We start from the raw sequence: 17,881 nt of genomic DNA on the forward strand, positions 1-17,881 counted from the left end.
TCTTCTCTTTTTTTGCGGCTGGCACCATATAATTAAAAGGCCAAAATAAGGGATTTAAAAAGATAATTTAAAAAAAGTAATTGTTTTAAAAAATATTAAAAAAATATTTATAAAAAATCCGAATTATAGCAACAATTATTCAATGCAATATGGCATTTCGTTGAACATTTAAGCAAGGACCCGAACCGTTATTTATAAAGGTTCAGATTGGTTACGGTTCAGTATGTAAAAAATTATAATGGTTACGTTTTGGTTACGGTTCTTGAGAAGAAATTTATTAAGGTTCGGTTCAGCTAATTATCAAAGTTTATAAAGGTTAGAAATTTTTTTTTATTGAAGCAACATCATCTTCTAATTTATTTTTATTATAAGCATCTATGAATTATATATGTTAGCGGCAATGTGAAAATTCCGGCAATGTATGTGAGGTAGTGGTAGGCAGGGTAATTTTGATATTTCGGCAAAGTATACATTGCCGAAATAACCAGGCATTGTGCACATTGCCGGGTTAAATCAGGCAATGTGTAATTTTTGTAATATTATATTATTAATAATTTTTTCGTTATTATTAATAATTTCTTAAGATTAATATTATATTTTTTTTAAAATATATTTTAATTTGTTGCAATATATTTTTTGATTGATATTTTTTTTAAATATATTTTAATTTGTTACAATATATTTTTTGATTGATATTTTTCTTATTTTTTTTTGTGTTATATGATTTTTTAAATTAATATTTTTAAATATATATTTTTGATTGATATTTTTTTTTAATATTTTTAATTTTTTGTGTTTATATGATTTTTTTAATAAATTTTTTTAAATATATTTTTTTGATTGATATTTTTTGATTGATAGTTTTTAATAAATTTTTTTAAATATATTTTTTGATTGATATTTTTTGATTGATAATTTTTAATATATTTTTTTAATAAATTTTTTTAAATATATTTTTTTGATTGATATTTTTTAATATATATTTTAAAAATGATTATGATATATTTATATTTTACGTAATTTCATCTATTATATATCTTTTGATAGATAATTATTAAGAAATAGTGACAAATGTCATAATCGTAATTTTTGAACTTTTTTGAGTTTTTTTAAACCAAATAGATAAAAATATGTTTTGTAAACATGTTAAATTAATATTTCAGTTAAAGTGTACTGGAAAAATGACAATTGTCATAATCGTTATTTTTGAACTTTTTTGAGTTTTTTTAAAGTAAATGGGTAAAAATATGTTTTGTAAACATGTTAAATTAATATTTCAATGAAAGTGTACTATGGAAAAGTGACAATTGTAATAATCGTTATTTTAGAACTTTTTTGAGTTTTTTTTAAAGTAAATAAGTAAAAATATGTTTTGTAAACATGTTAAATTAATATTTCAGTGAAAGTGTACTATGTAAAAGTGACAATTGTCATAATCGTTATTTTTTAACTTTTTTGAGTTTTTTTAAAGTAAATGGGTAAAAATATGTTTTGTAAACATGTTAAATTAAAATTTCAGTTTAGATATGTTTTATATTTTTAAGTCACTAACAGTAATATCAACAATAAAATTCCTAAATTCGCTTTTATTTATATATTCAAAATTAATGATGAGATATTTTCCTGCAAATCGTCATTCCTTGATTTGATTAAATTCAATATTTTATTAATAAAACATTTATCACTTCAAATGATAATAAATTCCACTATTATGATTAAACTTTAATCTTCATAACATCCGGAAATGTTTTTTTAATTTAATTATAATAGTAAGCCAATATAAGATTAAATTAATTGTAAGATTAATTTATTTTTCCCTAATATGTTAACTACGAAATATATTTAAAAATAGAATCCTGCATCGGTTATTTGTATATCAACTAACTATAATATCTTTGACTTATTTATTTCAATTCTGTGAGTAAATACATTTTAAATATTTATTCACTTTAGTGAATGATCTGAAATTACAAGTTAGAGCTACTATTGAAATTTAAATCTATCAAAGTATTAAATAGCTTTTCGAAAATGAATATAATTACAAAATTAATTTTAGCATTTTCAAAGTTAGCCCTCATATTTATATTTATTTTAAACAATTACTAAGATTATACACCAAACATTCTAAGTTTTTTTCAAAAAATGAAGGCCTTTAGATAATTTTTTTTACTATATTTTATACAATTATGCTAGGCTCTCTCTTTGAAGGCCTTTGGCCAATTTATGTTTTAAATTTTCCTCGGGTTTATAATCTTTTTGTAAAATATTTCTCACAAATTTTATAAGGTCATTATTTTCATTCATTTTTTTGTTACATCATATACGCACTTTTAGTTATTTGATAAGGGTAAATTCTTTATTATTTTAAATAAAATTTACCGAATCAGACACATTTGGTAAAATGGGTGGGAATTTTTTCTCCCCCCCCCCTATCATATTTATATGCTTCTTAATATTATTAAAATTTATTTTTACGCCATATTATTAACGGAAATCTGGTAGCAAGCCTTCCCTATAAGATCTTGTAAGAATTTGTATCTTCACAATAGAATAAACAATATTTACAACTCTTTTATCTATTATTAATATAAAACAATATTAATATATAATTATCATTTATTTTGACATTTATTATTTGTAGCATGACAATGTGAGTTGCAAGACATTTTAGTTGCCTTGCATTTACATCTATAAGTTGTGCAATTTTGCTTACAATGGCAATCTCTAAATCCTTGCCCAGATCCTATTGAAGACATGCCAACCATTGTTCTAAAGGTATGATAACTTGGTGGCACATCTCCAACGTTAATAAAGTTTTTTTTTTGTTAAATCAAATTGGGACCTAGCATAATGACCAGATAAATAGCCACGACTAGTTCCCAATTTATAAAATCCCTCTTTGGATTTATCCGTAATTACTGCCATCAACATTTTATGATCCAGTCTCCCCTGATCGACTACTGGAATTGGCAATAATAAGGAATCATCAATTTCCCCAGGTTTAAGTTTTTTGTCGCTTGTCATTTTTAACGCATGTTTCGAAATTTTCCTAATTTTCTTGATCGCATTAATATGTTTACGAATGATATCGTCCTCGGTAGCTTTATTTGAATAATTTTACATGATAAAAACATCACTTTATACTGGGTATAAATATATGATAAATAATTAGATGGCGAAAATTAAATCGTAATGTAGGATTTTATAGAAATTTTTTTTTAAAGAGAAAAATATTAAAGAGTTGGGATTATTTTCAAAATCAGCTGTAAAATGTTATATATTTAATAATGTATCTTAAACAAATAATATATACCAAGATCGGGAAACGAGCAATATTCTTGCTGAGAGTTAGGATTATTTTCAAATTCAGCTGTAAAATGTTATAAATTAATTAATGTATCTTAAACAAATATTATATACCAAGATCGGGAGACGGGTAATATTCTTGCTGAGAGTTAGGATTATTTTCAAATTCAGCTGTAAATGTTATATATTAATTAATGTATCTTAAACAAATATTATATTCCAAGATCGGGAGACGGGTAATATTCTTGCTGAGAGTTGGGATTATTTTCAAATTCAGCTGTAAAATGTTTTATATTAATTAAAGTATCTTAAACAAATATTATATACCAAGATCGGGAGACGGGTATTCTTGATTAAGTAAAATATTAATTGTAAAATATTATATGTTAACTAATGCATCTTAAATATATACCAGGATCCTGTGATAGATAATTTTCGCGGATAGAATTGTGTTCAAAATCACCTGTAAAATATTATATTTTAATTAAATAAAAATATATTACCAGGATCATCCGAATCTGTATAATCTACAAGATTTTGGTAAAAACTCTTATCATCATCCATATAAGCTATAATATATAATGAATTCATCGTATAACAATAATAATAAAAGAATATACCAGTATCCTCTACTGGATCTTCCGATTTTTCTGGTTTAAATAAATTTATTTTTGCATAGATATAATTTAATTATACTTGGCATAGAGGAATCCCAGATGTGAGGTTTGTGTCCAAACATAACCTCATAGGGTGATGCCTTGATTCCTCTATGATACGATATATTCTTTTGGAATTGTATCGTCTCTAAAGCATCAGCCCAACACGTTGTTTTCTTATCATGAAGAAAACAACGTAATTTATTCTAAAAAATTAAACTAAATTAATTTATTTTGTATTAAGATAAATACCATAATATCTTTATTAACACGCTCGACTAATCCATGAGGGGAGTCTTTTGGTCTTCCGTGCATTATTTTGCATCCAGGCCACATATCCACGATCTTATGGATGCTCTGAAAAAATATTCATAGTAATCGATGGATCGTTTTAAAAAACTATAAATATTTATAAATTAAATTTTACTTCGTTTTTTAATTCAGGCGTATTATCTGTGTAGAGTATTTTGGGAGCTCCAAATATATTGAATATAGAAATCAAATGTTTGGCCAAATTGGCACCCATTTTTTTTTAATGGGCCTCAAAATCTCAAACTTTGTGAAAAGATCTTTGTATACTAAAATATATTTATTTCCAAGATCAGGTGGTTGCATATCGATCACATTAATCTTAAAATATAAAAAAATTAATGTTATGTCTTATATTTATCTGTATAGTAAAATAATAAATTTAAATCTAACTTGACATCCAGCATTATAATCATCCGAAATTATGGAATTGGATAGTAATGATATCTTACTTGCACTTTTATTTAGTTGACATTCATGACATGATTGTAGGTAGATTTTAATTATTTCGCGGGAAATATTGTAATATTGAAAATTTAGAGCATTATATAATGTATCAATATTACCATGTCCAGTGCATATATGACATTGGTCAATGGTCTGATAGAGATCTTCTTCTTTTACAACTATTTTACAGCTTTTATGCATTAAAATGTTATTACTTAAATAAAAAAATTTCGAATTATAACTTTCTAAATTTAAAATAGTTTTTACATATTTTTCATTAGAAAAAATTTTTGCATTTTTATTTTTATTTTTAAAAATTTTAGAATAGTTTAAATAAATATCTTCCATGTTAAAATTTAAATTAATATTTGAGAATAATTTTTTTTCTAGAAAAATACAATAAAAATTACAATTATGATTCAAAATGGACCCATAATACCAATCTATTTATTTAAAAAAAAATAAATAAAATACTTTACTCCTTCTATCTAATTTTATCGAAAAGGAAAAAATATTTCTTTCCTAAAAGTTTTATTTATATTTATTTAAATTTTTATAAACATGTCAAAAATTTCATTAATATTTGAGAATTTTTTTTTTCTAGAAAAATACAATAAAAATTATAATTATGATTCAAAATAGACCCATATAGTGTTGTTAAACGGCTCGTTTTGAGCCGATTTTTAAAAACGGCTAACTCAATATTTCATCTAGAATAATATTACGCACGCCTGAAGATTTTGTTTGTAGAAGGAACAAAGGTTTGGACATCTATTAGCGAAATCTCGAGGCTTAGGCAATATTTTTCTGGCTAAAATATTGAGTTAGCCGTTTTAAAAAATCGGCTCAAAACGAGCCGTTTAACAACACTACATAATACCAATCTATTTATTTTGAAAAAAATAAATAAAATACTTTACCCCTTCTAATTTTATCGAAAAAGAAAAAATATTTCTTCCCTAAAAGATTTATTTATATTTATTTAAATTTTTATAAAACTTTATAAAGCACAAAATTTGTCTAATTGATTATATTTTATATAAATTTTTCTTAGTAAAAATGAATCATTATAGTAAATTTTAACATGGAAGATTTTTATTTAAACTATTAAAATTTTTAAAAATAAAAATGCAAAAATTTTTTCTAAAGAAAAATATGTAAAAACTATTTTAAATTAGAAAGTTATAATTCGAAAATTTTTTATTTAAAAAATAATATTTTAATGCATAAAAGCTGTAAAATAGTTGTAAAAGAAGAAGATCTCTATCAGACTATTGACCAGTGTCATATATGCACTGGTCATAGAGAAGAGACATTTTACATGAGCAATAAAGACGCGCTATTATAATATTACACGTGAAATTATAGACATTTACTTAAAACAATGTCAAGAATGCCAATTGAAGAAAAACAAAAAAAGTATTGGATTAGTGACCAATCCTATAATTTCAAAAGACCATAATTAGCGATGTCAAGTAAAATACAATTGAAATTGATTTTTTTTTATTTGTTAGTGTTATTAAACGTCTCATTTTGAGCCGATTTTAAACAACGACTAACTCAATATTTTAGCCTGGGCTTCGCTAATAGATGTCTAAACCGTTGTGCCATCTATGAGCAAAATCTTTAGGCTTGCTTAATATTTTTGTCCATAAAGAGTTAGCCGATTTTTAAAATCGGCTAAATTCGAGCCGTTTAATAACACTATTTTTTTGCTTTTCTTTTTTAGAGATCTTGTCCATACCTATACCATTAAGTGGCTACTTTATGGAAATTATATTTTGGTTGAGCTATAAAATTTTAGAAATCTACCTCTTAAGTTTAATGATGATTTTAGATTCGTGTAATATATTTTATTTCACATAATGAGGTTATGTTAGTTATTTTTAAAGCCAATTAAAACATAATATGTATTGACTGGCCATATACTTAAATTATTTAATAATTTTATTAAAAGTATAAATTACTTGTAAAAATATCGTTGTTATAAAAAAATATTAATTTTCATATTTTTGCAATCACAACCAGAGGGAGAAAATAAATATATTTTAGTATACCAAGATCATTTCACAAAGTGTGATTTTGAGACCATTGAAAAGTAAAACTGCAAAAGATGTGGCCGAACATTTGATATCAATATTCAATTTGTTTGGTGCGCCTTCAATTCTTCACGACAATGGAAGGGAATTTAAAAACGAAGTAAAATTTAAATTTTATTTATTTTTTTATAAAAAATAAAATAAATTTTATTTTTGCTAAATGTAAACATCATTTTAAATTATAATTTTAATTTGGGAGACAAATATTTTCTAAAATTTAGGGTTATTTTTTAATGTTTAATATATAAGAGGATAGTTAGCATTCCATGGACTCTTCAATTGATACCATTGTAATTACTATAAAGTATATCAATATTTTTTTAGACTATCCAAAAGATCGCCGACATGTGGCCAGGATGTAAAATGGTACATGGAAGACCAAGGCACTCCCAATCTCAGGGATCAGTAGAGCGTGCTAAAAAAGATATTATGGTATTTATCTTAATACAAAATAAATTAATTTAGTTTAATTTTTTAGAATAAATTACGTTGTTTTCTTCATGATAAGAAAACAACGTGTTGGGCTGATGCTTTAGGGACGATACAATTCGAAAAGAATATATCGTATCATAGAGGAATCAAGGCATCACCCTATGAGGTTATGTTTGGACACAAACCTCACATCTGGGATTCCTCTATGCCAAGTATAATTAAATTATATCTTTGCAAAAATAAATTTATTTAAACCAGAAAAATCGGAAGATCTAGGAGAGGATACTGGTATATTCTTTTATTATTATTGTTATACGATGAATTCGTTAATATATATTATAGCTTATTTGGATGATGATATAAGTTTTTACCAAAATCTTGTAGATTATACAGATTCGGATGATCCTGGTATTATATTTTTATTTAATTAAAATATAATATTTTGTAGATGATTTTGAAAACAATTCTATCCGAAATTATCTATCACAGGATCCTGGTATATTTTTAATATGCATTAGTTAACATATAATATTTTACAGACGAGTCTGAAAACAATTCTATCCACGAAAATTATCAATCACAGGATCCTGGTATACATTTTTAAGATGCATTAGTTAACATATAATATTTTACAGATGATTTTGAACACAATTCTATCCGCGAAAATTATCTTTCACATGATCCTGGTATATATTTAAGATGCATTAGTTAAAATATAATATTTTACAGTTAATATTTTACTTAATCAAGAATACCCGTCTCCCGTTCTTGGTATATAATATTTGTTTAAGATACTTTAATTAATATAAAACATTTTACAGCTGAATTTGAAAATAATCCCTACTCTCAGCAAGAATATTACCCTTCTCCCGATCTTGGTATATAATATTTGTTTAAGATACTTTAATTAATATAAAACATTTTAAAGCTGAATTTGAAAATAATCCCAATTCTCAGCAAGAATATTACCCGTCTCCCGATCTTGGTATATAATATTTGTTTAAGATACTTTAATTATTATAAAACATTTTACAGCTGAATTTAAAAATAATCCCAACTCTCAGCAAGAATATTACCCGTCTCCCGATCTTGGTATATAATATTTGTTTAACATACTTTAATTAATATAAAACATTTTACAGCTGAATTTAAAAATAATCCCAACTCTCAGCAAGAATATTACCCGTCTCCCGATCTTGGTATATAATATTTGTTTAAAATACTTTAATTAATATAAAACATTTTACAGCTGAATTTGAAAATAATCCCAACTCTCAGCAAGAATATTGCCCGTCTCTCGATCTTGCTATATAATATTTGTTTAAGATATTCCTTATGTAGCAAATTAATTTGTCTAATTTATGGATATTTAGGTAATCAAGAAAAAAATCCCTTAATTAATGAGGAACAACTAAAAGGTTCTCATAGTCATTTTGCCAACTTATCCGGTTTCTATATTCAATATTTTGCAAAATAATAAATCTTAATTTATAGAAAGCGCGCGTCAACATCTGGTTTACTCGAATGAATTGGATAATGACGGTATTTAGAAAAATATATAAAATTTAATGAAAATTATCCTTTAGGTTATCCAATCGGAGCAATGTTTAAATACAAATTCCGTCATTTAAGTTATCATTCTTTCTAAATTGATAAATTATAACTTATTTACATAAAATATGTAAATATATAAGGGGCGATTATTATAAAAACATTTTTTTAAAATATTTTTATGAAAAAAATGTTTATATTATTTTTATTTTTTAGATGCCATCGATGATGTGGGAAAAGAATTAACACAAGACAATAAATTTGTAGTATCTCATTGCAAGCAAAATTGCACAACCAATAGATGCAAATGCAAGGCATCTAAAATGTCTTGCTACTCACATTGTCATGCTACAAATAATAAATGTCAAAATAAATGATAATTTTATATTTACATTGTTTTATATTGATAATAGATAAAAGAGTTGTAAATATTGTTTTTCCTATTGTGAAGATACAAATTCTTACAAGATCTTATAGGGAAGGCTTGCTAAAATTTTAATAATATTAAGAAGCATATAAATATGATAGGGGGGGGGGGGGAAGAAAAAATTCCCACCCATTTTACCAAATGTGTCTGATTTGGTAAATTTTATTTAAAATAATAAATTTACCCTTATCAAATAACTAAAAGTGCTTATATAATGTAACAAAAAAAATGAATGAAAATAATGACCTTATAAAATTTGTAAGAAATATTTTACAAAAAGATTATAAACCCGAGGAAAATTTAAAACATAAATTGGCCAAAGGCCTACAAAGAGAGAGCCTAGCATAATTCAATAAAATATAGTAAAAAAAATTATCTAAAGGCCTTCATTTTTCGGAAAAAACTTAGAATGTTTGGTGTATAATCTTAGTAATTGTTTAAAATAAATATAAATATGAGGGCTAACTTTGAAAATGCTAAAATTAATTTTGTAATTATATTCATTTTATAAAAGCTATTTAGTACTTTGATAGATTTAAATTTCAATAGTAGCTCTAACTTGTAATTTCAGATCATTCACTAAAGTGAATAAATATTTAAAATGTATTTACTCACAGAATTGAAATAAATAAGTCAAAGATATTATAGTTAGTTGATATACAAATAACCGATGCAGGATTCTATTTTTAAATATATTTCGTAGTTAACATTTTAGGGAAAAATAAATTAATCTTACAATTAATTTAATCTTATATTGGCCTACTATTATAATTAAATTAAAAAAACATTTCCGGATGTTATGAAGATTAAAGTTTAATCATAATAGTGGAATTTATTATCATTTGAAGTGATAAATGTTTTATTAATAAAATATTGAATTTAATCAAATCAAGGAATGACGATTTGCAGGAAAATATCTCATCAATAATTTTGAATATATAAATAAATGTGAATTTAGGAATTTTATTGTTGATATTACTGTTAGTGACTTAAAAATATAAAACATAAATTGAAATTTTAATTTAACGTTTACATAATATATTTTTACCTATTTACCTTAAAAAAACTCAAAAAAGTTCAAAAATAACGATTACGACAATTGTCACTTTTTTATAGTACACTTTCAATGAAATATTAATTTAACATGTTTACAAAACATATTTTTACCCATTTACTTTAAAAAAACTCAAAAAAGTTCAAAAATAACGATTATGACAATTGTCACTTTTCCATAGTACACTTTCACTTAAATATTAATTTAACATGTTTACAAAACATATTTTTACCCATTTACTTTAAAAAAACTCAAAAAAGTTCAAAAATAACGATTATGACAATTGTCACTTTTCCATAGTACACTTTCACTGAAATATTAATTTAACATGTTTACAAAACATATTTTTACCTATTTACTTTAAAAAATCTAAAAAAAGTTTAAAAATAACGATTATGACAATTGTCACTTTTCCATAGTACACTTTCACTGAAATATTAATTTAACATGTTTACAAAACATATTTTTACCCATTTACTTTAAAAAAACTCAAAAAAGTTCAAAAATAACGATTATGCCAATTGTCACTTTTCCATAGTACACTTTCACTGAAATATTAATTTAACATGTTTACAAAACATATTTTTACCCATTTACTTTAAAAAAAACTCAAAAAAGTTCTAAAATAACGATTATGACAATTGTCACTTTTCCACAGTACACTTTCACTGAAATATTAATTTAACATGTTTACAAAACATATTTTTACCTATTTACTTTTAAAAATCTAAAAAAAGTTTAAAAATAACGATTATGACAATTGTCACTTTTCCAGTACACTTTCACTGAAATATTAATTTAAATGTTTACAAAACATATTTTTACCCATTTACTTTAAAAAAACTCAAAAAAGTTCTAAAATAACGATTATGACAATTGACACTTTTCCATAGTACACTTTCACTGAAATATTAATTTAACATGTTTACAAAACATATTTTTACCCATTTACTTTAAAAAAACTCAAAAAAGTTCAAAAATAACGATTATGACAATTGTCACTTTTCCATACTACACTTTCACTGAAATATTAATTTAACATGTTTACAAAACATATTTTTACCCATTTACTTTAAAAAAAGTTCAAAAATAACGATTATGACAATTGTAACTTTTCCATAGTACACTTTCACTGAAATATTAATTTAACATGTTTACAAAACATATTTTTACCCATTTACTTTAAAAAAACTCAAAAAAGTTTAAAAATAACGATTATGACATTTGTCACTCCTAAAAAATTATCTATCAAAAGAACATAAATATATAATAATAATTTAAAAAATATATATTAAAAAATATATATTTAAAAAATATCTCAAAAAAATATGTTTAAAAAATTTATTAAAAAGATATATTATAAAATATCAATTAAAAAAATTTATTAAAAAAATCATATAACACAAAAATTAAAAAAATTAGCGATCAAAAGATATATCAAATACAAATTAAAAAAATATATATATTAAAAAAAAATATCAATCAAAAAAATTTATTTAAAAAAATCATATAAACACAAAAAATAAAAAATATAAAAAAAATCAAAAAAATATATTTAAAAAAACATATAACACAAAAATTAAAAAAATTAGCGATCAAAATATATATTAAAAAAAGATTTCAATCAAAAAATATATTGTAACAAACTAAAATATATTTAAAAAAAATATCAATCAAAAAAATATATTTAAAAAAAATATATTTAAAAAAAATATATATTATAAAAAAAATATCAATCATAAAATATATTGTAACAAATTAAAAATATATTTAAAAAAAAAAATCAATCAAAAAAATATATTTAAAAAAATTTATTAAAGTAATAATAAATTAATCTCAAATAAATAATAAATTAATCTCAAATAAATAATAAATTAATCTCAAATAAATAATAAATTAATCTCAAATAAATAATAAATTAATCTCAAATAAATAATAAATTAATCTCAAATAAATAATAAATTTATTAATATGTAAAATAGAATACATTGCTTGATTTAACCCGGCAATGTGCACATGCCTGGTTATTTCGGCAATGTATACTTTGCCGAAATAACAAAATTACCCTGCCCACTACCTCACATTGCTAAAAAAATCTAAGATTCAAAATAACTCATTTTAAATATATTATTTGAACTTATAAGTAATATATTTTCTATAAATGGATTCCTTTTTGTACTATAAGAGCACGTTTATATAATTCTGTTCAAATTATTTCCATTTCTAAAATATAAAAACTGAACCGGTTTAACCGTTTTTTATAAAGGTTCTTTTTACTCCTTCAAAAAATAATTATATCGGTTCGATTACGGTTATGGTTCAGATATTAATAACAAAAATAAATTTTTTAAAAAAAAATATTTAAGGAGATTCGGATTCGGAATCTTTTTTTTAAAAAACAATTAAATTATATTTTTTGGCCTGGCTGGCACCAGAAAATTTTATTTTTTAGAGATATTTAATATGTATTACTTTTATGCTTTAAATCATTAAATACTCGAAAAAATGGTTTTAATATAAATTAAGTAAAAAAATAAATATTATTTTTAAATTAATAATTTAGACAAATTAGAGGAAGAGAAAGCGAAAAGAGGTACGGGGGCCTAATTGGTGGCAATAAAAACATTCACGCTTACCACACTTTGACACAAATGGTCTCTGATTATAATATGATCCCCTAATTGAAAAAACAAATATAAATAATTTAACATATTAATGATCATACCAATTACAGTTTTAACCTCGCTCAAAAAAGATCAAATGGTTCTAAATCTTTTATTTTGGGACAAAAGGTTCTTGCTTGGAACCATAAATGGTTAGATAGGAAAGGGGGGAAAATGTTGAACCCCTGGATAGGCCCTTATTTGATCAATAAAATATTTGATAAGGGTAATAATTTTATATTATATTAATTATTACTGTATATCAAGGTGTATATGAATTAATAACCACGAATAATCTCATATTAAAAACAAAATATAATTTATCCAATTTAAAAGAATTTATTGTAAGAAACAATGAATATCCAGATGAAAATGGTAATGATTTTTAAAAAATTACATTTTTTATGAAGTAAAAAAAATATTTTTAGATACAAAAATTAATATTTAATAACTTTATAATTATTTTTAATGTTTTTATTATAATTAATGCATTGCCTTTAGATAGTAGTTCCCAAAATGGCCTTTATGATGAAATTATTCCACTTGCTACGGAGTTTGTTGATCCAAACTCTTCCAGAGGTATTGTATTTAGGATATATATTTGAATTATCTTTTGAATGATAATTTTATAATTATTTTTTGAATAATAGCCTTATTATTATTTTTAATGTTTTTATTATAATTAATGCATTGCCTTTAGATAGTAGTTCCCAAAATGGCCTTTATGATAAAATTATTCCACTTGCTACGGAGTTTGTTGATCTAAACTCTCCTAGAGGTATTGTATTTAGGATATATATTTGAATTATCTTTTGAATGATAATCTTATAATTATTTTTTGAATAATAGCCTTATAATTATTTTTAATGTTTTTATCCCCCCATTTTTTATATAAATAAAATTATTATTAAATATTTTAATATTGTCGCGAATATAAAAATGGGTCATATCGGGCCCATACAAAATTATCATTATATTTTATATAAGTAAAAATAGCCGTATTTAACATTGTGGCCATCGCCCTGACTTCTGTATCAGAAGCCCATATCTGCTGTGTCATTACATTATTTAAGACATAAGTTTTTATGTCTATTTTTTTGTTCGTGTCGTAAAGATAATTTTCAATTACCTTTCCCATCTCGAATGTTAGCATAATTTGATTTATTTTTTAATTTATTACGTATACAGAATTGGATGAAGATATTTTGATAATAAATAAATTAGAAAATATCCCTAGATATTATTTTCCTACAACAAAGGTATGGAAAAAATATCATGCTAAAATATATGGTCTAAAGCCTCCCAAACGTTGTCGGGATGTAGACTATGGGAAACAACTTGGTGAACCCACCATCCTGGTGCAAATTGAAGGTGATGGGAATTGTTTTTATAGGTAAAACATATTAATATAAAATTTCATTTTATTCTACTTTATATAATTTAGGGCGATTAGTGTAGAGCTTACTGGAGCTCCAAATTCCCATGTTATTCTCAGGCAATGGTTGGCACAATTTATGCTAACATCCGAGATGGGAAAGGTAATTGAAAATTATCTTTACGAGACGAACAAAAAAATAGAGATAAAAACTTATGTCTCAAATAATGTAATGACACAGAAGATATGGGCTTCTGACACAGAAGTCAGGGCGATGGCCACAATGTTAAAAACGGCTATTTTTACTTATATAAAATATAATGATAATTTTGTATGGGCCCGATATGACCTATTTTATATTCGCGACAATATTAAAATATTTAATAATAATTTTATTTATATAAAAAATGGGGGGAGTCATTTTGAAAATGTTTTAGATTGCGATTTATCTTCCATCTAATCACTATTTATTATTTTTATTAAAAAATTTTTTTTATATAAATATATATAATTATATTTCATTCATATTATAATTTATCGCCTTATATATATATTTTTTATGAAAGTTGTAGTTTATAAATAATATTCAATTACATTCTGATATGCAATATATGATAATAATTATATATATTTCCATGATGTTTTTATTAAATTTAAAATTATGTATAAATATTTATATCAATAAAGTTCTTCGTCTATTTTCTTATACTAAATAAAGTTTTATCTAATATTTGTGACCCAATTCAGTACAAAATAATATAGAGATGGATTATCTTTATAACATTATATTAGGTAAACAAAATAAGCATTACGATTAAGCCATTTAAGCTAAGAATTTATCTTACTGTTTTTTGCTGTGATTTTTAGAGGGTTGGGTAGAAAAGGCGGTTTGCCTCTAGTAAATTTTCTGTCATATATGAGCTTTGTCTAAATTAATGTCTATCGAGAAGATGTTTGTATAAGAAATATCATGGGATCGGAGTATTTGGTTATTTTATAAATTTCATGTTGTGTAAATTAGCATGTTAGTAAGGATCTCTTCCCTACCTAAATATTGCTAAACTTTAATTATGATATTGATTGGAGCCTCCTATCAATAATTGAACTAGAGGTCTGGATTGGGTGGTTTTTTCGCCCGTACTTTAAAAAAAATATTTTCAACATTGGGCGAGAGGGTTAAAAAATTTGGGAGAATTTGATATTTTTCAGGCAAAATGATCAGAACAGTAAATAGTTTTTCATAATATTCCATATTATATGTTTAATTAAAAATACATTAAAATAAATAAAGAGCCAAACCAGCCATAAAATAATTTTAAAACAAAATATATATAAAAAAAATTATAAGTGAGAGCGAGGGCAGGTTAAATAAATCTTTTCGCTAAATTTAAAACTATAGAGAGGCGGCGACTATTTAGATAAGATAGATAAAAAAAACAATTTAAATAAAAAATGTACTCTACATGGATTTGAACACGCATTTTGAGGATAGGTAATGTAAGTCTTACTAACTAGACTACCCACCACACCTTGTAATACTTAATTTTATTTGTTATATATAATCTACTTTTAAATTAAATTTATATATATCAAAAAGAGAAATTTTATTATATTGTTAACTTTAATGATGTTAAAATAAAGATGAGCTCTTGAAATGAAACAATATATTTTACAAAGCATTACTAAAATATTATTTTAAAACATAGATTATAATTAAATATTTAGGTGTGATACCATTATTGTCTCTATATTATATTTTATATCCTTAACTTTAATGATGTTCCTTGATTTTACAGCTCTCATTATTCGACTTAATGATCTTAAAAAAATAAAGATGAGTTCTTAAAATGAAACGATATATATATCTTGCAAAGCATTATTAAAATATTATTCTAAAACATAGATTATAATTTAACAGTTAGGTTTTATACCATTATTGTCTCTATATTATATTATCATTTAAATTCATGTCATGAAAATTTTTGCATTTATCGCTTCAAAAACATTGGGGGCCATTATCATCAAAATCTCACAACCCATCCGTGTGAAAGTGATTGCGTGAGATTTCGAAATCTCACAGATCACTTTCACACGTTACACCGGGCCTAAAAAATTTTTTTTTAAATATATCCGGGCCGGGCCTAGATTGTTAAACCCGGGCCGGGCCTTAATATTTTTTATAAAAATTTTTACATTATGAGTTAATGGTTATAAGATTATATTATATTATAGTTATGATTAATATAATATTGGGTGATGGTTAACACTACCTAACAACCCACAGATCGATCTAATTATTAATTTCCAGCAAATTTATTCAAGTATATATTTTTTTATAATTCATATCTAAATTTTTAGAATATATTTTACCAAAACAATCAAATAGAGGAATATCACTTCTTAAAGTTTGTAATGCCTTTCAAAGCGAAAAGGAGAAATAAAATTGATTTTACTTAATAGAAAGCATTTTTTAATTGAAAAATTTGTTTTACACAAGTATCATTTTATTTCTCTTTTTCTCTGTCCCAAATTCAAGCAATTACGTATGTAGTCAGGGACAGATCGCAAAATGACGGAAAACTATATAAAAGATTATATTAAATTACAAGAGGCTCAGGAAGTAAATGAAATACCATCGACCAGTCAAATTACGACTGTTGTTAAACAAACTGACTCGTTTTATGACAAATGGGGCGATGGTAATTCTGGTAATATGTCAATACCCGATGATGAATATTATAATTACATAAATAATAGATAAACATTTAAGGTGGATAATTTGTTAGAGTGGTGGGCGGCTCATCAAAACGAATTTCCAATTTTAGCAAAATTGGCAATTCCTGCTTTAAGTGCAAGCTGTGAGCGGAATTTTTCCATTACTGGGAGAATTCTTGACGAAAGAATAAGTTATCTTCAACCTGAAAAGGTATATATGCTTCTCTTTCTTCATGATAATTTGTGAATTTTTAATATCTTTCTTGAGTATAGGGTTTCGTCAATCATGCTGGTTTTTTACTTTGCAAACTGTCTAATATTTATTGCATTTATTATATTTACCTTGAGTCTTGAAAGTTTTTAATCCAACATTTTTCATTATTTTTTTTACAATATTATATAATACAATTATCTTCTTTTGTTAAAAATTTATATTATAAAATAAATCATATTATTGTGCAATTAGATTATATTTTTAAAATACTATTTATTATACATGCATTTTTTTAAATAGCGATTTATTTTTATTTTATAAATTAAATAGTAAATTAAATACAATATATTATATTCTCAAAATATTTTCCATTTTTATAAATTAAATATTAGTTTTATTTTTTTTAAATGTAATATAAAATATAGTATATGACAAATATTATTACCATTTTTATGAATATTGTTTTATTTTTATAAATGCAATATAAAATATAATATATGCTCAAAATATCCATTTTTATAAATTCAATATAATATTCTCAAAATATTAGCTTTTTAAATGTATTTTTTTAATAATAAGCGATAATACTCGCTGAAAAATATGGTAAAATACCTCATAGGTGAATTTTTATAT

At 23.7% G+C, this 17,881-nt stretch overlaps 1 protein-coding gene and 1 long non-coding RNA gene across 2 annotated transcripts; one reads left to right on the top strand and one right to left on the bottom strand.

Moving 5' to 3' along the window:
* Positions 1-2,805: 2,805 nt before the first annotated feature.
* Positions 2,806-4,488, bottom strand: LOC135927354 (uncharacterized). Its single transcript, XM_065463324.1, has 10 exons — positions 4,390-4,488; positions 4,215-4,319; positions 4,003-4,138; positions 3,927-3,956; positions 3,810-3,875; positions 3,719-3,769; positions 3,634-3,654; positions 3,421-3,477; positions 3,314-3,370; positions 2,806-3,101 (listed from the first exon to the last, which is right to left on the bottom strand). Exons 1-10 carry the CDS (start codon positions 4,486-4,488, stop codon positions 2,806-2,808), a joined length of 918 nt encoding a protein of 305 aa, XP_065319396.1.
* An 8,564-nt stretch (positions 4,489-13,052) lies between these two features.
* Positions 13,053-13,526, top strand: LOC135922496 (uncharacterized). The gene is made up of 3 exons (XR_010570932.1): positions 13,053-13,170; positions 13,212-13,319; positions 13,446-13,526. It is a non-coding gene; the product is annotated as an uncharacterized LOC135922496 (long non-coding RNA).
* Positions 13,527-17,881: the final 4,355 nt, after the last annotated feature.

Source organism: Gordionus sp. m RMFG-2023, chromosome 1, assembly GCF_954871325.1.
Source record: "Gordionus sp. m RMFG-2023 chromosome 1, tfGorSpeb1-WG-v2, whole genome shotgun sequence".
Classification (NCBI taxonomy): domain Eukaryota; kingdom Metazoa; phylum Nematomorpha; class Gordioida; order Chordodea; family Parachordodidae; genus Gordionus; species Gordionus sp. m RMFG-2023.

Excerpts from the sequence above, each read along its gene's own strand:
- LOC135927354 (XM_065463324.1), bottom strand. The coding sequence starts at position 4,488 with ATGGGTGCCAATTTGGCCAAACATTTGATTTCTATATTCAATATATTT. Across the intron at positions 4,320-4,389 it reads CGCCTGAATTAAAAAACGAA|AGCATCCATAAGATCGTGGA; the intron begins GTAAAATTTAAT and ends ATATTTTTTCAG. Across the intron at positions 3,478-3,633 it reads ATACCCGTCTCCCGATCTTG|CTGAATTTGAAAATAATCCT; the intron begins GTATATAATATT and ends TAACATTTACAG.